This window comes from Dermacentor andersoni, chromosome 6 (genome assembly GCF_023375885.2).
Source record: "Dermacentor andersoni chromosome 6, qqDerAnde1_hic_scaffold, whole genome shotgun sequence".
In the NCBI taxonomy this organism is placed as follows: domain Eukaryota; kingdom Metazoa; phylum Arthropoda; class Arachnida; order Ixodida; family Ixodidae; genus Dermacentor; species Dermacentor andersoni.
In genome coordinates this window covers 23,255,646-23,273,731 of record NC_092819.1, presented here as the reverse complement: position 1 = coordinate 23,273,731, position 18,086 = coordinate 23,255,646, and the positions used below count along the sequence as shown (strand labels likewise).

At 43.4% G+C, this 18,086-nt stretch overlaps 1 protein-coding gene across 2 annotated transcripts in view; it reads left to right on the top strand.

Annotated features, from left to right (window-relative positions):
- Nucleotides 1-17,877, top strand: part of IleRS (Isoleucyl-tRNA synthetase) — a 53,746-nt gene extending 35,869 nt beyond the window's left edge. Inside the window, exons 25-31 of one of the 2 annotated variants that reach the window (XM_050170076.3) lie at nt 1,406-1,540; nt 3,206-3,364; nt 5,030-5,125; nt 10,995-11,171; nt 11,668-11,816; nt 14,750-14,867; nt 17,503-17,877. In XM_050170076.3, coding sequence (XP_050026033.1) covers nt 1,406-1,540; nt 3,206-3,364; nt 5,030-5,125; nt 10,995-11,171; nt 11,668-11,816; nt 14,750-14,867; nt 17,503-17,640 — 972 coding nt within the window. In that variant the 3' untranslated portion in view covers nt 17,641-17,877. The remainder of the gene's footprint in view (nt 1-1,405; nt 1,541-3,205; nt 3,365-5,029; nt 5,126-10,994; nt 11,172-11,667; nt 11,817-14,749; nt 14,868-17,502) is intronic. The other variant, XM_055065942.2, reaches the window with a different exon arrangement.
- Nucleotides 17,878-18,086: the final 209 nt, after the last annotated feature.

Below are 18,086 nucleotides of genomic sequence, written 5' to 3'. Positions count from 1 at the left end.
TGAAAGTGGCCTGCTGAAAACAGCCGATACTCCTGAAAGTGGTTAGTCGGACAATGTGGCCTCAAAGTACACTGGAATTTAACCGTTGTATTTTTCCGTGCATTACCTGCCCACCCAAGTGCAACATGCCGGGAAAAGAATGCTGAGGTAACTGCATGCAACAACACTCAATTATTTGCAGAACACTCTCCATTTATGGATACACGACTCGACCATGTCGTATCTTCAGGCAACAGCTAGGTTTCCCTTCTCTTCGGCGATGCTGATAGCTGGATTCATGTGATGGACGTGAACACAGACAAATCGGTGACCTGTCATGTAACATGAATCGGACCACTTTTCAGCTAGCATTCACACAGAGGACGACAGCACAGGCGGTGCAGCCTTTGCATGGGCAACAGCAACGGAACAAATGCGACTGAGCCGAAAATCCCAATAGTAATATCACTCTCTGCCGTATCCCGAAGCGCTTCAAGTGGACCGAGCGATCTCTGTGGGAATGGGTTACGTATTATGATCACATGATATGCAGTCCGCAAGCTCAAATCGCAGTTTGCTCCCTTACGTGCATACAGCTTTAGCTTCAGCTTATGCTGCTAAGGATAGCCATTGAGTGCAGGGTTACGTATTACGACCACATGATATGCAGTCCGCAAGCTCAAATCGCAGTTTGCTCCCTTGCGTGCATACAACTTTAGCTTCAGCTTATGCTGCTAAGTATAGCCATTGAGTGCAGCTTATTGTGATCCAAGTTCTAGTTTGCGGTGCCGCGTGCACTATTCGCTAGCTACTTAACATAAAAGTGTTGACTTGTAAACAGAAGGTAAATGCGCGACCATAAAGAAGTGCAGAAAGGAGCTTCAACATGCAGGGAGGGGGAGAGGGTAGTGTTTTCTAGGAAGTAACGAAACTTTGAATAGTGGAAAGCCTTGCCTTAAGTTGTGGCTTCATAGCAGCATGAACCGCATTGCTGCGGAGTCACACCTCAACACAAAATTCACATAATCCATACCTCAGCATTACTGTTAAATTTTTAAAATTTTTGATGCAGGTTATACGAGCCAAAATATGGTGTGTTCAACAGCTACATGAATTTGAAGTTATTTCTCAAAGAATTGTAGTTTACTCGGTTTCTCCAGAGTCTGTTCTGAGCCTAATTTTAGATACAGTGGGCGTGCAACATTCAAAGTGCACCTGACTTAACAAGAAATAAAGCACAAACCTGTCGAACTCCTTACCACTCTTGAGCTATTTAAGCGTATGCATGCATATACGAATAATGAAGGAAGTCAAAGTTGCATGTGCTTGATTGAAGTTTATTACAGTGTAAAACTGCAGCTTTATCTCCGCATAGAAGCCTGCCCACTCATTTTTGTTCTTGCTCATTCTTGTTGCTGTCTTGTAGGAGCTGAACATCAGGAAGTTGACTGTAACAGTGGAAAAAGAGAAATATGGCGTCCTGATGAAAGCAGAGCCGGACATCAAGGCTCTTGGATTGCGCCTCAGGGGCGAGTCTAAGGCCGTGTCTCAAGAGATTCGGGTATGCTGCCTGCTGCACTGTTGCATGGCGTCATTATGTGATTTATTTTAAGAGGACATCTATGTGCTGTACCGTCACCGACCGATCTTCCGGATCTCGCGGGGACAGGAAAATATCTAGAAAAGGTAGTTCAGCTAAAAAAATAAAATGTGTAAGGTTTAGAGTGGCTAAAAAAAATTTATAATGTCCTGCCTATTACTACGCTTTGTGGCGATCAGATTTGCTTGGATTTGCGCTACAGTGACGTTGTCTCCGTGGTCTTCGGATACAGTTGCCGATATAGCCACCATGTTGGCAATCTTCGCCAATGGAGGTTGGCATGGAGATAGCAAAAACGAGCCACAAAGATGCGACCAAGTCTCAAAGGTACACTTGCTTCTGTGGACACACCACATGCAATATGGCGACCAAAGCTAAATATATTTTGCGCTGAGTGATTATTACGATAGTGCTGACAGAAAAAAAAAGAAACTCGTCTCCTGGAGCATTTTGTCAACCAAGGAAGAGCAGGCATGTCCTCTGAGACTGGAAGATAATGTGTATGCCTCCTAATCTCTGAGGCTATAAAGCGGGCCATTGGAAGCCAAGCCCGGCAAAGCCAGTGGGATATCCAACATGGTGGCCTCCAAGATCAGGTAGTGTGGTTCAGAACGAGCAATTTAGTCCGGAAAATGTAACTTTAAGGCCTAATTTCATCCAAAAGATTGGTCGCGCAAATGCATTATCTCTATAGGAACCCTGATGGTGCTAACTTTAGGGCCTAATTTCGTCCAAAAAATCGGTCGTACAAATGCATTATCTCAATGGGAACTCTGATGGTGCATTTATAAGTCGGGAATATCCATCAAGTCCAAATTTTCGGAGTCCAAAAAATCTGTCGGCAACTGTATATGGTATCTGCACAATTCTTATGCGCACCTTTTCTGAATAAAAGGTGCATTCAAATTTGCAGGCATGTTACGGTCATAACTAATTCTATCAAAATCAAAGCAAAACCAATTCCTCTTTTTAAAAAAAGAACGCTCAGTGCAAGGTAGCTAGCCATACGGCCATCGAACGAGTTGTCTAAAGAAAGCTACGCTTGGAGACATCACAAGGTGGGGCAATGGTGCGCGGAATGCCCTCCCGCAGATGATGGTTGCATGAGCTTCCAGAAGTCATGCAGCCTTCTGCCAACTTGCCTTGTCTGGCCACACTGAGGCGGCACCCGCCGCTTATTCGCTCCATGTATCACCAGCCCGCGGAAGTTGGGTGTCACGCCACAGCGGCGTTTTCTGCTGTGCGAAATTGTTCGAGACAAACACTCCACGTATCCCGGCCTTAAAGGCAATAGTTAACAAAACATGCTTCAGATATAGGGGGCAGATTGCAATCAAGTCAGGTTAAACACTTGACAACATCTAGACAGGTGTGAATGCACATATAGTGGCGTAACATTTCATTATTGCAGTACTGAACTGTACTTCGCCCAGCATCAACTTAAAATTGTGAACTGTAGTGATTGATGAGAGAGTGCTCTCCGACAACGGTTATAAAACACTCGTGGACTTTTCTGCAACTTTTGCTGCATTGTTTTCAGTATTTTATGCTGGGCGTGAAAGCATCAACGAGAAATTGTTGGCATGGGGCACATTTCAATGACTCACCTTGTCTTCTTTATGACAGGCTCTGAAGGATGCTACCATCCAGGCATATCTCAAAGGTGAAATGCCCACCGTCTGTGGGCACCGGCTAGAAGCTGGTGACATCCGTGTCCAGTACAGCTTCTCCGGAGCTCACGCTGAGGAGCTGTCTAAGCAGTATGAAGCCCATGCTGAGGGTGATGTGAGTGCATCTTGTCTCGGCCCTTCCTATTTCCCCTTCTCCCTTTTGCACTCTTGCATGTTGATTAAGTTGTCAATTTTGTTATGTCAAGTCTGTATTTTCTTTCATCACTCTTCTGCATTTGAAGCCCTGTGCACAAATAACAAATGACATTGGAAAGTGCAGGAGTCTGCTCAGCAATGAATGCATGCTGCGTGCTTCAGAACAGCTCGTACAACAAAATCTCATTGGTTCAACCCTCATCAATTCAGAAAATCGGATAATTTGGACATGTCTTTGGTCCCGGCAGGCGTATGCATTATTTAATGGCATCAAATTCTTGTTAATTTGGACATACTTGGCCGTACACCAGTTAAATCTGACAACCCTTGAAGCATGGCGAGTGTAGAATGCTAAAATGTGCAATGCAAAAGAGCAACAGCAGTGCTAGCGGCCAATTGAAATGAAGCAGCAGAGTCTACATCGCCATAGTCATCAGCGGAAACTGAATAGGGACGACAGAAATGCCGAACACTTTGTATCTATTGTGCATTTGTGCGTTTATCGCTGCATCTGACAATGCGGTGGCCGCATATGCTTTCAGAACTGCAGTCACGATCCGTGATCACATTGATAGCGATCACGGTTTTGTTCACAGCGGTTGCGGCAAACAGTAGTTTTGTTTTGACTCGATGCGTGTCCGTTCAGAACTTCACGCTCACCATTCATGATCATGTCGATAACGAGCATAGTTTCGATACAGCAGTTGAGGTGAGTAGTAGTTCCATTTTGACTCCATGCAATGTGTGCACAATGTCAGAAACACAGTGGGTGTTATTCATAACGAAGACCGATTCTACCGCTGCCCGCACACTGGCATCAAGCCCGTGACAATATCGTGATGGACGGACGATCTGTTGCTGACCAGCTTACTGACACGTAGACCAGCTTACGACCAGCTTACTGGTAGTGACACGTCTGTCTGCTCAAATGTAGGCACAGGGCTAGTGCCATGGCCAAACAGGCTACACTACAAAGTAAATTCAAAAGTCGCCCGCCGTTGCGAGCACTAATCAGTCACGCGATGACGAGAATTGCTGCTTCTGCACTGACATTGTGAGAAATGGAAGCAAGGATTTCCAGTTTATTCAGTAAATAAAGCCGGATTGGCATAGCAAGCACTTATTTATTGTCTTTATACCTTCAATGATTCTATATTCAGTTAATTTGGCCATATTTCTTTTTTTTGTGTGTGTCATTAAATCCAAATGAACAAAGTTGTTCTGCATTGATTAGCTTGGAACCAGTGTTTCAACATTAGGTGAGGCTTACTTTATTCACCCTCTGCCAGTCACTTCGTCTTCATCTTTCTGCGATACATCTGTTTTGCTCAGATTTTAACTGCTCACAGTTTGCTAGTGTAGCATGTAACAAACTGTACATGGCAAGTAAAGGAGTTGTGGTTGAGCAAGCATGTATACTTCATAGGAGGTCACACTGATCATAGTTAAAAGTTTTTGTAAATGTGCGCGAGCTGCATATTACCATGGGCAGTATTTTCTTCAAGCTACACTTTGCATATTGCATAACTACAAGTAAGGAACTGTTATTTGAAGCCAATAGTTTAAGCACTTAGAGCAGCCTGATATTAAATAAGAAGCTGTTGGGTTTCTATTTTTTTTCTAGGTTCTCATTTTGTTGGACATCTCACCAGATCAGTCGATGATGGATGAGGGCTTTGCCAGGGAGGTCATAAATCGGGTCCAGAAGCTGCGGAAAAAGGTCAGCTGCTTCCTGCGTTTGTGCAGCACAGCATTTGATGTCTCATATGTTGCCATAAAGTGTTCTCATGTGCTAATGCTTGTAGTAAAACTCTAGAATAAGGCCACAACTTGTAAATGCTTCACTTCTGAGGCAGTAAGCACTTCTTTTACTTTTTGCTGCACCATTAGTGCGGAAAATGACAGTAATGCAAAAAGGGAAAAAAAAAAAACGGGATGCGCGCTGTCTAGCAACTGAAGTTTACTAAGAAAAACGCAAGGAAAAGAAAGACACCATCCGCGTAAGCATGTCATTAGGTCATGCGGAATGAATCGCCAAGCATTTGTGTTTCACTATCTAGCAAAAAGATAGACAGCTTCAAAACACAATCATCATGCAGCTTTTGTATGTAAAAGCCTTCTGCAAGTTCTAAAGCATTTTTTGTCTTTGTGCCCGACAATGATCTTAGTTCTATCGAAGAAAGGCTTACAACCGCCTGCTTTACAGAGTGCAGAAACAGGAGGAGTCATTTCCTTTCAAGTATTTTTATGCTGACGCAGGTGCTCATTCATGCAATTGCCAGTCTGCCCACTGTAGGCTTTACCACAAGACAGTGGAATTTTGAACACGACACCAATGGCACAAGGTTCCTATTCTTTATAGAGCAACCAGCAGTAGTTAACCTGCGTACTTTCCTCTCAAGAGAAACTGACATAATTGGTCAAAATAATAAGCACAGTAAAGCTGAAGTCATGCCATACATCCACGGACTATCTCATGGCTTTAGAAATATAGTGCCTAAAGTTTTAATGTAAATGTAGTTTTTTCTGCCATGTTAAATGTTAAAAATGCTTGCACAGCGATGGAGAGGAAGGTGCCTACATAATTTACTCGTGTAATGAATGCACTTTTTTCTTTTTAAAAAAATTGATGCAAGTTCAGGGTTACGATCATTTCGCGAAGTAAACTTCCCACGAAAAAAAAATCTTTTTTTTTCCTCTCGCGTTTGCTGCGGGATGACAGCAGGTCTGCAAACAGGCAGCTGTTGCTGTAACAGTGCAGGACATCAAAACAAAAATAGTGGCTGGTGGAGCAAGCCGAACGTGCCAAACGCAATTTTTTTTTCTTCTTGTGAGTACATTATGTGCATTGAAACAGTTTCTTTCGTATCAGTAATGAACAATATCGTTAATATCAGCAAATTTGCAGCAATAACGTAACCATGTCCACTTTGAGGGGACGGAAACAGATATGGGCGCACTTAGTTGCCGGTGACATAGAAACAGATGGTGGGCATGCTGCAAAAACTACGGCATTTGTCTTCACTACAATCCTAATACAGCACATTTCTGCTAAGGGTGGGTGAATGTCTTAGCTGTGTTACAAGCGACTGCGTATGAATAGGGCACACTTAACGTATCAATGTAAACGTGGTGCTACTGTCATTGCCGCTCGCGATTTGTTGCATGCCCACGAGTGCAGACAAAAGGAATTGAACGGTGCCTTCTTTCTTTTTTTTTAAGTTGTTGTTCACCACAACCATTATAAAGCCTATAAATAATAAAGCCAAGGCAAGTTTGGCTGTAGATATTTTTTTTTTTTTTTCCTTAGAAGTGTGGAAAGTGATGAAAGGAGTGAAATGGGGCATCTGCTTAAGGATCTGTTTGGTGCGTGCAGACTGCTTGGTGAGTCTTGAAGAATCGTTCGCGTAGCATTCGACAGCATTTGACCTATGGTTAGCACGATCATCATCAGCTAGACTTGGCATACGACATGTCGCTGCGGCAAGTTGGGGATGCGATCGTTACGTGGGAAAGAAAAAAACATTGAATTTTGATGACAAAACTTAGAGGTGGAATCATTACATGAGTGCAATCATTATGCAAGTAAATATGGTAGGTTAACTACCACTGGTTGCTCTGTAAAGCATGGAAACCCCTTTGTCTCTTGTGCCGTTGACATTGTGTTCAAAACTCCACTGTTTTGTGGAAAAGCCTACATTGAGTGGACTGGCAACTGTGTGAACGAGTGCCTGCGCCAGCACAAAGATACTTTGAAGTGAACGCCTGCTTCAGGCACATACGCAGGATTTCTTTCTTTTTCTTTTTTTTTTTCAGGGGGGGGGGGAGGAGGGGCAAGCCAAGGTTACTTTTCTATGCGAATGACTGGGGGGAGGGTACTTTTACTAGTACAAATGTGAATAATGCCCACCATTCGCCACAAAGACGCGTAAATCCGCAAAAGAGAATTGAAATAACGTGTATCTCACAGGTATGCCTGTGAGATACACCTTTCCTTTACTTGGCAAACAAAGAACCACGTCCAATGGACTCGCGCATGAAAGATGTGCAGGAAGAACCTTGCCAAAGACAAGTTCACAAGCGAAAGTGCAAAATAAAGATTTCTACTAGTGTTTTTTTGAATTAGCTGTGCAAGAATTATAGAGAAATGTATATTTGCGGAACAATCACATTTCTTTTGGATCCCTCATTTACTGCTCTATCAAGTGCCAAAACTGACTCGTGTTGGTATTTGGGAAGTTGCGTAACGATGCGTGGTCACCAGTCCTGTACAATCGCGTAGAGCGCAGGACGCTGCGGTTCTAGACGTACTGCGCCCAGCGTGGAAGGTTAGAAAAACACCCCCATTAGCACAGCAGAGAAGTAGCTACATCAGGCGGCTCTATTGATAACTGTAGAAGTGTCATTCAAAACACACAGAATTATTGTCCACTTCCGGCGGCGTTTTCTCTTCCTTTTTAAATAAAAAGATGTTAACCCATAAATATCTTCCCAAACAATTTTCGCTTTTCCTCCCTGTTTGGCTGTTGCCTTGGCTCTCTCCCTTAGTAGATCGCTTAATTTTTCATTTCCTTCCGCCTTTTGTTTCCAGTTGCCAATTTTGCACGAAAAGTGCTGCACAATTTGGGAAATGACAAATGAGGTAACGGGTAACAGTCATATTGCTTATGGGTTTAACGGTTATTGCAGGGTCTGATGATGGACGCTGTTTCGCATTATTTTATTTTCTACCTTATCGAACCCATATCGCGGGTATATGGTACCGAGGACCTGCCAGCGTCGCCGCGAGTCATCACTCAAGGAAATAATGAAGCAAAAGGAAAAGTTAAACGCAACTGGCATTTTCTCCGGCTGCAACTCATTCCGCAAGCATAGACCAACTGACTATCAACCGAATCCCTTTTATGGCCCCTAGATCAATCTGAAAAAAGAAGGTTGAACTAACGAGGCAACAGCGATGCACGTGATCATTGAATAGATGCTGACATAAAAATTTCGTTGGGCATTATAAATAAAATAAAATATTATAATTAAAACAAACTATGCCTTGCCTGCTGCAATAGATGGTGACAACTGAACTCACCTTCAGTTATTCGCGCGGGCACCGAAATGATGAGAAAACTGGCCTCCACAACCCAGGAGATGCCGATAACCACTGCCATTCAAAAGGAGTGAAAAAATTGACAACCATTCCACTCTGTGAAAATGGAATAGCAGCGAAAGCCGACAACAGTAAGAGCTCTCAAACGAAAAGCGAAGTGTTTCACCTCCGCTGCGGGTCGGCCTGAAGATAGTGCAATATCGGGCCGACCTGCGGTGGAGGTGAAGCAGGCGTTAAGCACTCCCCATACGTGGGCCACTCCCGAAGATACTAGTACCACACCGGGCTCACCCTCGGCGGATCTGAAGCAGACGTTAAGCGCTCCCCATACGTGGGTCCTTTCCGAAGGTAGTGCAATGCCAGGCCGACCCGCGGTGGAGGTGAAGCAGGCGTTAAGCACTCCCCATCCGTGGACCGGTCCCAAAGGTAGTGTAGTACCGGGCTCACCTGTGGCGGAGGTGAAGCAGGCGTTAAGCGCTCCCCATACATGGGCCCATCCCGAAGATTCCGAAGGGCACGTTATAGGTTCCAGAGTCCACAGGGGTATGTGCCATTGATCTTGGACCCTTTTTGCACTATCACCAGGATCGACCCACATGATGATTTTTTTCTGTTAACGGACGCCAAAAAAGCTACGGAAGTTCGTTTATAGTGCTTTTGCTGTAAAAGGCAGCAAAATGTTGACCGCCGAGTAGATTGATTTGTCGGCGCTTTAGGAATGTGTGCGAGGAGTGGTGGCCTGGGCGGGGGGTATGTTGCTTAATTTCGTAGGGGAGCCTGGGCCCCCCCCCCCCTGGGTACGTGCCTGGCCTGCCTCCCATCTTTCTGCAGACTGCAAAGCATGTGGTTGTAGGCCTTTCTTCGATAGAACTAAAATCATCAAGCACAAAGACATTTTTGCTCATGAACTTACAGACTCCTTTCATATACAAAAGGTGCCCAATGATTGTGTTTCGGAGCCGTCTATCTCTTTGTTAGATTGTGAGCGCTCGCAGATGGTGTCTTCCTTTTTTTTGCGTTTTTCTTAATAAACTTCAGTTAGACAGCACTCATCATGTTTTGTTCCCTTTTTGTGTTGCCGTCATTTCCCTCGCTGATCCAAAGAATGCATCAATTCCAACAGCCCAGCTTTCCACCTGTTTGCTGCGTTAATATGAGCATGTAACTGAAGAACCACTGAGAAGAAAAATGCATTAAATGTGAACTCTGCTTTAGATAATCTTGTTTTTATACATGGCACTGTCTTGTGGTGACAACGTAACACGGTGTGATGGATGTGCAAGAAGCATAGCATTCTTAGTTTAAAATATCACTGTGCCCCTATGATGGGTCATGTGCAGTCTGGATACTGGTGCTAGATATTGGGCTGCCTTGTAGGTATGTGTGTCAATGAGTTGGTTGAAAATGTCTTGTGGTGACTCTGCAAGAACCTGTGGTGCCTTCTGTCGTAGAGGTTGCATGGCAGGAAATCAGGCAAGCGTTTTCTATGCCCGAATCATTACCAGACCAGCGGTCTATAAACCATGCTTCAGCCGTCCATCATCCAACCCCAGCGCCACACAGCTCGTCATCCCTGCCTCGTCCTTAGAACAAGTTGTTAACCCTCTGTGCGCCCGTGAAAACGCCGCCCTACTACCCAGCACCTCTACCAGTATCACGACATCAAAGAAAAACATGACGCAGGAACAGGATGCTAGAAACAAAAACCAGCTCTGTATTCATAGACCACAAGAGCAAATGTGCCAACTTCGTCTTCTTTCAAAGGGAGCATGGTTGCTGCTCGTGTCCCTCAGTTCGTTTTCTTCTGTTCTCTTGCTAGCCTTTAGCTGTGACAATATTTTGATGAGGCCCTGAGGGAGCTAGCTCATCATCTCCAAACTTATTGCAACGGTCTTAGGGCACCAACATTGCCATCGCTTTTGACCATTCTTTGCACTTTTGTCTATTGAGTGTCATCCAGTGTTATGTTGTTGTTTTTTTCTTGTGCAAGGTATGTTCATGTTTTTCTTTTTTATGTTAAAAACATTAACAAGCTCTTTCCGGAAGGACAGACTGTCAAGTGATGCGAGCAGCAAGTTCCAGAATCGCGATCACAACTGCCATGACTGACCTAGAATGCTTTCTCATGCATTGTAAATAGGCTGATTGTAACACATATCTGTAAATTTACTTTGTAAGTCAGTGCTGTTGCCATCACTGCCCCGAGGTTGTTTTTCTCAGGCAGTTACAACTTTGCCCAAAAAAGAGTTTCTTCAGTTCATCATTACTTGTCTGCAGTTGTCATTTCCAAGTAAAAATATGAGGGATGATTTTCGCTAAACTACTAAACTAAATTATTAACCGAAGCAAAGTGTTGATCATCACTCTATACAGAAAGTAAATAGATGATGCTGTCACACCTAGTTTGACATAGGATAAGGATACAGCAATGTTGCATGTGCTTGTGCTGACGTCCGTTTTCATTCTATGCATGCTGTGGTGACTACAGGCCCACCTGGTGCCAACTGATGAAGTGGCTGTGTACTTGGAAGTATCACCTGTGCATCACCCCATTGCCACAGTGATCACCTCTCACCATTCTCTAATAGAGGGTACACTAAAGGTACCCCTCAAGATGGGCAGCACATCTGCCGGTGAAGAAGTCATCATTGAGGAAGACCATGAGGTTGGTGGCACTTTACTGCTTGTATGAAGTCAAGGTCTGGCTATCTCTGCCAAGGAGAAATATTTTGTTGAAATCTCACTATGGTCCGTAAATGTAGCCTTGTGGCAGCGATGAATTATACATTCAGCTTGTTTTTAGGTAAACGTGCAAAATTCAGATTTTGGTGGTATGTTCATGGCTGTGCTAAATGTGCTTGCAGTGGTGCGAAAGCTACGATGCTGGTAAACTTTCTGCTAAAAATACTACTAGTGACTCTTGTTCGTTGTGATTGTTAGAAATGCTTACAGAATTATTTCTTAAGAAAAACATCTTAAATGAGGTGTCATGATGCACAATTGCTGCAAGTTTGATCCACAGTTGTGGTTATCAGTGGCATCTTTATTTGACTACGAGGCCTTTAGAGAGCTATGCAGGTGCTCAGCTGTCATGCAAACCAGTATGCAAAAGCAGTAATTATTGCACTGTCTCCATCCCTTATTTTGTCCTGTTCATCTAGCTCAAGGGCTCCCAAATGAAGATAGTGATCACTAAGCCAAGTGGCAGCACATCACCTGCGAGCAAAGATGCCCTGCCTAGAGCCACAGGCAAGCAAGTGGATGCACATGTCAACAAAGCATCAGGTTCGAGTGAAACTCCTTACTGCAGGTAAGCACTTTTCTTGTGTTCCTGCTATACCATATAAAGCCAACATGTGTTAAACGGTTAACGATTCAGTGTTAATCAAAACAAACTAAGGTAAATTTCCTGTAGACTACATTTGTTACGTATATGTTGTAGTTTGCATCGGAGCAATTGTTGTTAAGTGGTACGGCTAATAATGTTGTGCCATATTTACCCGATTATTACGTGCCTCCAAATCTGCATGCCTCCAAATCTACCATGCACTCGAATTCTGACTGTTCAAACTAAGGAAATAATGTGCATGAAAATCTAGCATGCACCCCAGCTTCATAAAATAACGATAATGTTCACCTTCCTTTTATGATCAGAAACTGGAAAGGTTTGAGTGAACTTTCATAATGAAAGCGGCAGTTTGTCTTCGTCAACCTACAGAGAAATGTGTTCTGTCACCATCGTATGACTGACAGGGGGGATGATGTCAGCCCTGACAATAGTTTAAAATGTTGTAAATGCAGTCTTGGTTTTGTGTGCTAGCTCTGCTTTCATGCATGCTTGCTGAGTCATTGCATGCAGAAAGGGCTGAGCTGCATGAGGCACATGTTGGAGGAACTCTCATGCAATTTTCAAAATAAAAATGCACTTTTGCTAATACTACCATGTTTACTCTTATCTAGACTGGCCCCGATTCTAAGCTGACCCCTGAAAGTCCGAAGCCAGAGAAAAAAAAGAAACTTTCCTCGAATGTAGGCTGAACGAAAAAAGCGAGGACAGCATCGACAAAATGAAAACAGCATTTATTGAATAATGAACTTGCCGAGCTCATTCTACGTTATCATCGCTGCTTGCTTTGTCACTATCTTCTTTATCGCTGTCATCTTCAAATAGTGCACTATCTTCCAACAGTAAATGTCATCCTCGTTGTGGTGCACACAGAAATCATCTCCCATTGCCCCTTCCAATGACGGACGTTTTTCTGATTAATGCCGAAGTCCCACCCAGCTTGAACGTTTGACTTGAACATTTGAAATTTAACGATGCCTCTGCAGCTTGCACAACTTTTCCGTTTGAAAGTGGCACTATAGTGGCATCGCCTGTTTGGTGCCATTATGATAACGCCATACCGCACACCGATACCATAGAAAAAAGAACCAGCTCCGAGGCTCCAGTACGGCACAGGTCAAAATGGCGACGTTGCTCGTGTACTTCAGTTGTGTACTGCCGCGGCTAGTAGCAGCTACGATACCGACTTTTCTAGATGCCTCTAGCTACGCACCATGTTTATCAATTTCAATTAAAAACTGAAGCGTTTCTTAAAAACTTTACATCTAAGCCGATCCTAGAGTTTGGTATATGATTATTAGAAAAAGAACTATCGGCCTAGATTCGAATATAAATACGGTATATCAGTTGAGCTCAGTGACAAAAAGGCAAAACTTTCATGATGTGTGATACTAGGGCGAATCAGAAAGTCTTTGTCCTTATTTTTTATTAGCCAAAATGAGATACTTACAGGTAACTACAAATATACGTACTATTCTATATACCTTACACTATTTTTCCACATGGTCCCCACACCAGTTCAGACATTTGTCCCATTGCAGCACTAAATTTGATATGCCCCTGTCGTCAGTCAGTGACGCATGCAGCCTCCCCGAACGCTCACTGTCATGCAAGTCTTCACGGCCTTTTGCGAACTCGCAACACCACCACCTCGCATTGCTGAAAGCAAGACACCTTTCCCCATACGTGGGCTGCATTTCCCTGTGGATTTTGATGGGTGTTCTTCCCTTGCTCCATAGAAAATGAACCACGCTTCGTTGCTTGTACTCCGTGGACATGTGAAGCATACTCATCATCTTCAACAACTGACAGCACCGCCATGCTGTGAAGCTACCGGCAGATAAGGCTAGGCCGGTTCAAAAAAGGTCCACTGCTAGAAATGGATATGTTGACTTCCCATTTACAGCCGCGGTTTGGCTAAAAAAATATAGGGGCAAAGACTTTCTCATTCACCCTCGTATAATCAGCATCCACTACATTGAAACTCCTTAGAAAGTTAGCTCTTTTTAAAGGTTTCTCTCACCAAACAGTAACGCAACATTCCTTGCTGTTAGTTCAACAAAGTACTCGAAACATATCACTTTAATGCCCTAACAGCTGCCTTACCTTTTCTCATTTGACTAAGGGTCATATGAAATTTGGATGTTATATGTATAGGGGATACTCTTATCATGGATCCATTTAGGACTGAGCTAAACAAATGCTCCTAAAAGGGCTAGTCGACTTACAACAAAGCCTTACTCTTTCAAAAATATTGCTTTGCTACTAATGGAAAGATGTAGTATTACTATAAGGCCATCTGTGAACTGCATGGATGTAGAAAACTGGTGTATAACTCTGAAAAAACTGATGCCATTCGCATTTGTTATTCCGCACTGCCACATTCAGAGGCCTAGAAAGTTTATAAACTGGAAACTAGATGTTAATAACAGTTGTGCTGAAGACTCGTCAGAAAAATTCCTCCACAGTTAGGCCACATATATATAGCTCTGACCACATTTATCAATTCAATGATTGCTCTGAGGGGACACGTTTCTTCCCCCATGACAGCGTGCCTGGATCTCTGTCGTTTATCAAAGCAAATTTGTCTGGTATTATTGTTTAGCACAATAAATGCATTTAAAAAAAATGGCATCAATTTTGACCTTAAAACCAGAGTAATACTGTAAATGATTCAAGCATAACAGGTTGCACTTTATAAGATTTCTGTTAGATTTTGAAACAAACTTAGCCTTCTGTCTGTTTTCGGTGACACCTATACACCTATCAATGGCCGATAATGCTGTAAAATTTGTGGATGACAGTGTGAAATAGTTCCTGTGTAATGAGCTTTGAAGGATTATTAGTGTCTGGCACATATAAAATTTGCAAGGAAGCACGCTCTGATAATGTTCCAGATACGTGAATGTTGAGCTGTGTGGTGCTGCCAGCCAGACCAATGGACTCAAGGCAACAGTGTTGTTGGAAAATCCCATTGGCCATAATTTGGTTGATGTGCCTAGACTTGAACAGCTGGTAAGCACAATTAACACCTGCTTGAATTGCAGCCTGCTACTACTAACCTTGACACCCGCCGTGGTTGCTCAGTGGCTATGGTGTTGGGCTGCTGAGCACGGCGGCCGCATTTCGATGGGGGCAAAATGCGAAAAGACCTGTGTGCTTAGATTTAGATGCACATTAAAGAACCCCAGGTGGTCGAAATTTCCGGAGTCCTCCACTACGGTGTGCCTCGTAATCAGAAAGTGGTTTTGGCACGTAAAACCCCATAATTTTTTTTTTACTAACCTTGATATAAAAAATTGTCAGATATAATGAAGAAAATATAATGATTTTCTGGGTGACAGAGCATAACAAATATTGCATGTAAAAAAGGTAGTACTTTCGTGTCCTGTGTGAGTTCGTTTTAATGAGGTTCGATTGTATGTATATTTTTCATTGTCTCGCTTAACTACAGTTTCTCTATGACAGATTTGCAATTCTTACAGCAAGAGAGATAAGCCCATCATTTTAACAAAGGTCTAAAGGGAGGAACGGTGATGGCTTGCTCGCAGCGCTGAATTCCCACAGAAAATGCATCTGCTCTCACCCTATGTGCATGCTTAATCAGTGGCCACATGCACAACTGCATGAGTGATTGTTCAACAGCACAGGCAAAATACACAAAAAGAAGAAAGCAACAAAGAACACTAAATTTCAATAAAATTGATTGCAGAAGTAAGGCATGCTTGTACAGTAAGGTAATCATGATTTTCATGAGAGACAACTATTACAAGACAGACAAGCATGAGTGCATGGCTTTCTAATCCTGTCATGTTCAAGAGTACTACTAACCACTCTATCCAGGACCCAATCTAAGAAGCTATAATTCTTTCTGCTCCAGTGAAAATTTACTCTGGTTGTTACACCTAGCTATCTCTGCATCCTCGGTAGCCCTATGTACGAACTTCTGAGAACACCAACTTAGAACTGTGCTACTAGTAAATTTTGATGCACAGCCAGAGTAGGACAGTGAACACCCAAGTGACCACCACTGATGCCCTTCTGCATGTTGGATATGCCCTCTGTCCAGTGCTCTGTTCTCTCTTGCGAGTGCTGTATTTAGTTGCATAATAAACACCCCCCCCCCCCCTACTTTTCCAACCAAAAAGTATGTTTTTTCTTTTCTGCGCATAACGATTGCACGCCGAACTTGCTTTTCTGAAGTAGGAGACACACGGTACGATTTGGCATCTGATACCACGTCTATCGCACTGAAACAGCAGCTGGATACGAGGCCTTTTACTGTGTCATGGTACCAGATCAGAGGCCTGCCGTGCGACAAAAGTAGAAGGCATGCAGTATGATTCAGTGTCCAACGTGCCGGAACGGCAGCTGGATCCGAGGCGTGCACGCCAGGCGTCCAATTTGGCACTATGGCACGGCTAAACACTTCACATCTGGCTCTCGTTCCGGCACGTCAGGCGCCGTATCAGATGCCAAATCATACCATGTCTCTCATTTATTAGAGATGGCTGTGGAAAAATGAAACACTCAAAATTTTACCCAGCATAAGGAACACACCCTCTAATGCATGTGTAAATTTTTCAGGAAGTGCCTTCAGTATGCAAGTAAATACAGTACCTTTTTTCCTCAAGAGACAGGAATAAAGTGCTCAACTCCTTTAGCATAATTGACAACTTTAAAGAGGAAAAGAACCACAACTTCAGACTAGCCGTAAGATGAAGGAGTGGACAGGACGAGCAGTAATGAGCGTAATGAGTGTTTCATTGTAATAAACCCCAGTTGCTAGTTACTGCTCATCCTGTCCACTGCTTCATCTAACGTCCCGTCTGAAGTCGTGGTTCTTTTCATCTTTAAACATGTTGGACCAACTGGCCCAAAGTTGGCCAGTTCGGCCCAAAGTTGGACCAACTAGCCCTCTGGCAGCCATTGTCATCCTCCTCGGCTACCTTTTATGTATGGCGCACTTCGGCGCATGTGTCTCGTGCCTCGTGATGCGAGATGACAAGAAGAAAAAAAGGAGCTTCTTCGGCTCCTGCGATCGATCCAAATGGTTCTCAGGCTTTTCGCTCGCTGACTTGCACATTGTTGTAGCAGACGTAACCTTGGTTCCTCTACTTGTGTTCCTTCAGTGTTTTATCCATGTTGCTTAAATAATCTGTCAATTACCAACAATCCTGCTTTGTCTTTTTGAAAGTCAAATAAGAGCCTCTTTTGCTTGTCACAAGTAAAACTGCTTAACAGGTACAGCCGAACACAAAATGTTGTGGACCACGGGATCTGAGAAAAGGCTGAATATCTCCACAGTTGCACGATGCAGCCTTATATTTGCACTTTCAGCCTCTTCTACTAATATATGCAAGCAGCGTTGTGATGTACTGTTTTACTGGCCACTGTTACAGGCTGCTCGGAAATTCCACATTTTCTGCGATCCCATGGTCCGTAAACATTTGTAGTTGACTGTGCATTCAAAGGGGTACCCAACGGAAGGTTAGTGCCACTGGGCACCTAGATTTACTGGGGACCTTTTTCACAGGGGACCTCACTTGCATGGCACCATTTGTTGTACTGTATTGTAGTGTACTGTACTGCACTGTGCACTTTAAATATGCGGTGCTTAATTCTAGCATTTTGTTGTTTTTACTTTCAGGTTTCAGTAGTTTTCAACACTTCAGGAAAGACATTGGAAATCTACAGATCTCGAGACAAATCTGGAAAGCTGACGCACATAACCCCAGATGATGTGAAGGCACTGCATGGACAGACACTGTATGCCTATCTTCGCTGAGACTGTTTCGCTTCCTAATTTATCATGCACATGGTAGTCGTAGTAACTTATTCCTGAGTTTCTCTGGTGCTTGGACTGTATAAAATTGTTATCACGAAACAAACATGCTGTCAAGCTGCTCTATAACAGCCTCCTCCCACTCAAACCACTTTCTTTTGTTGTTATTATTTCACGCATCCCATTTCTTTTGATGTGAAACATCAGAATTCATTCTAGTAAATGTTGTCTTCCTCTTTACTTTGTGTGGTTTCTTTATGATAGACAAGGTTAGAAGCAGTGATTAAAGGTTAAGTTCCTGTTTACCTTGTGCGGTTTCTTTGTGCCATACACAAAGAAACCGGTTAAAGGTTAAAGAAGACTGAAGTGCACATGCTGGTGCTTGTCCTTTGCACATGGTTCTATCATGAGAGCCATGTCTAGATTCTCCATGTCATAGGGCAAGCAAA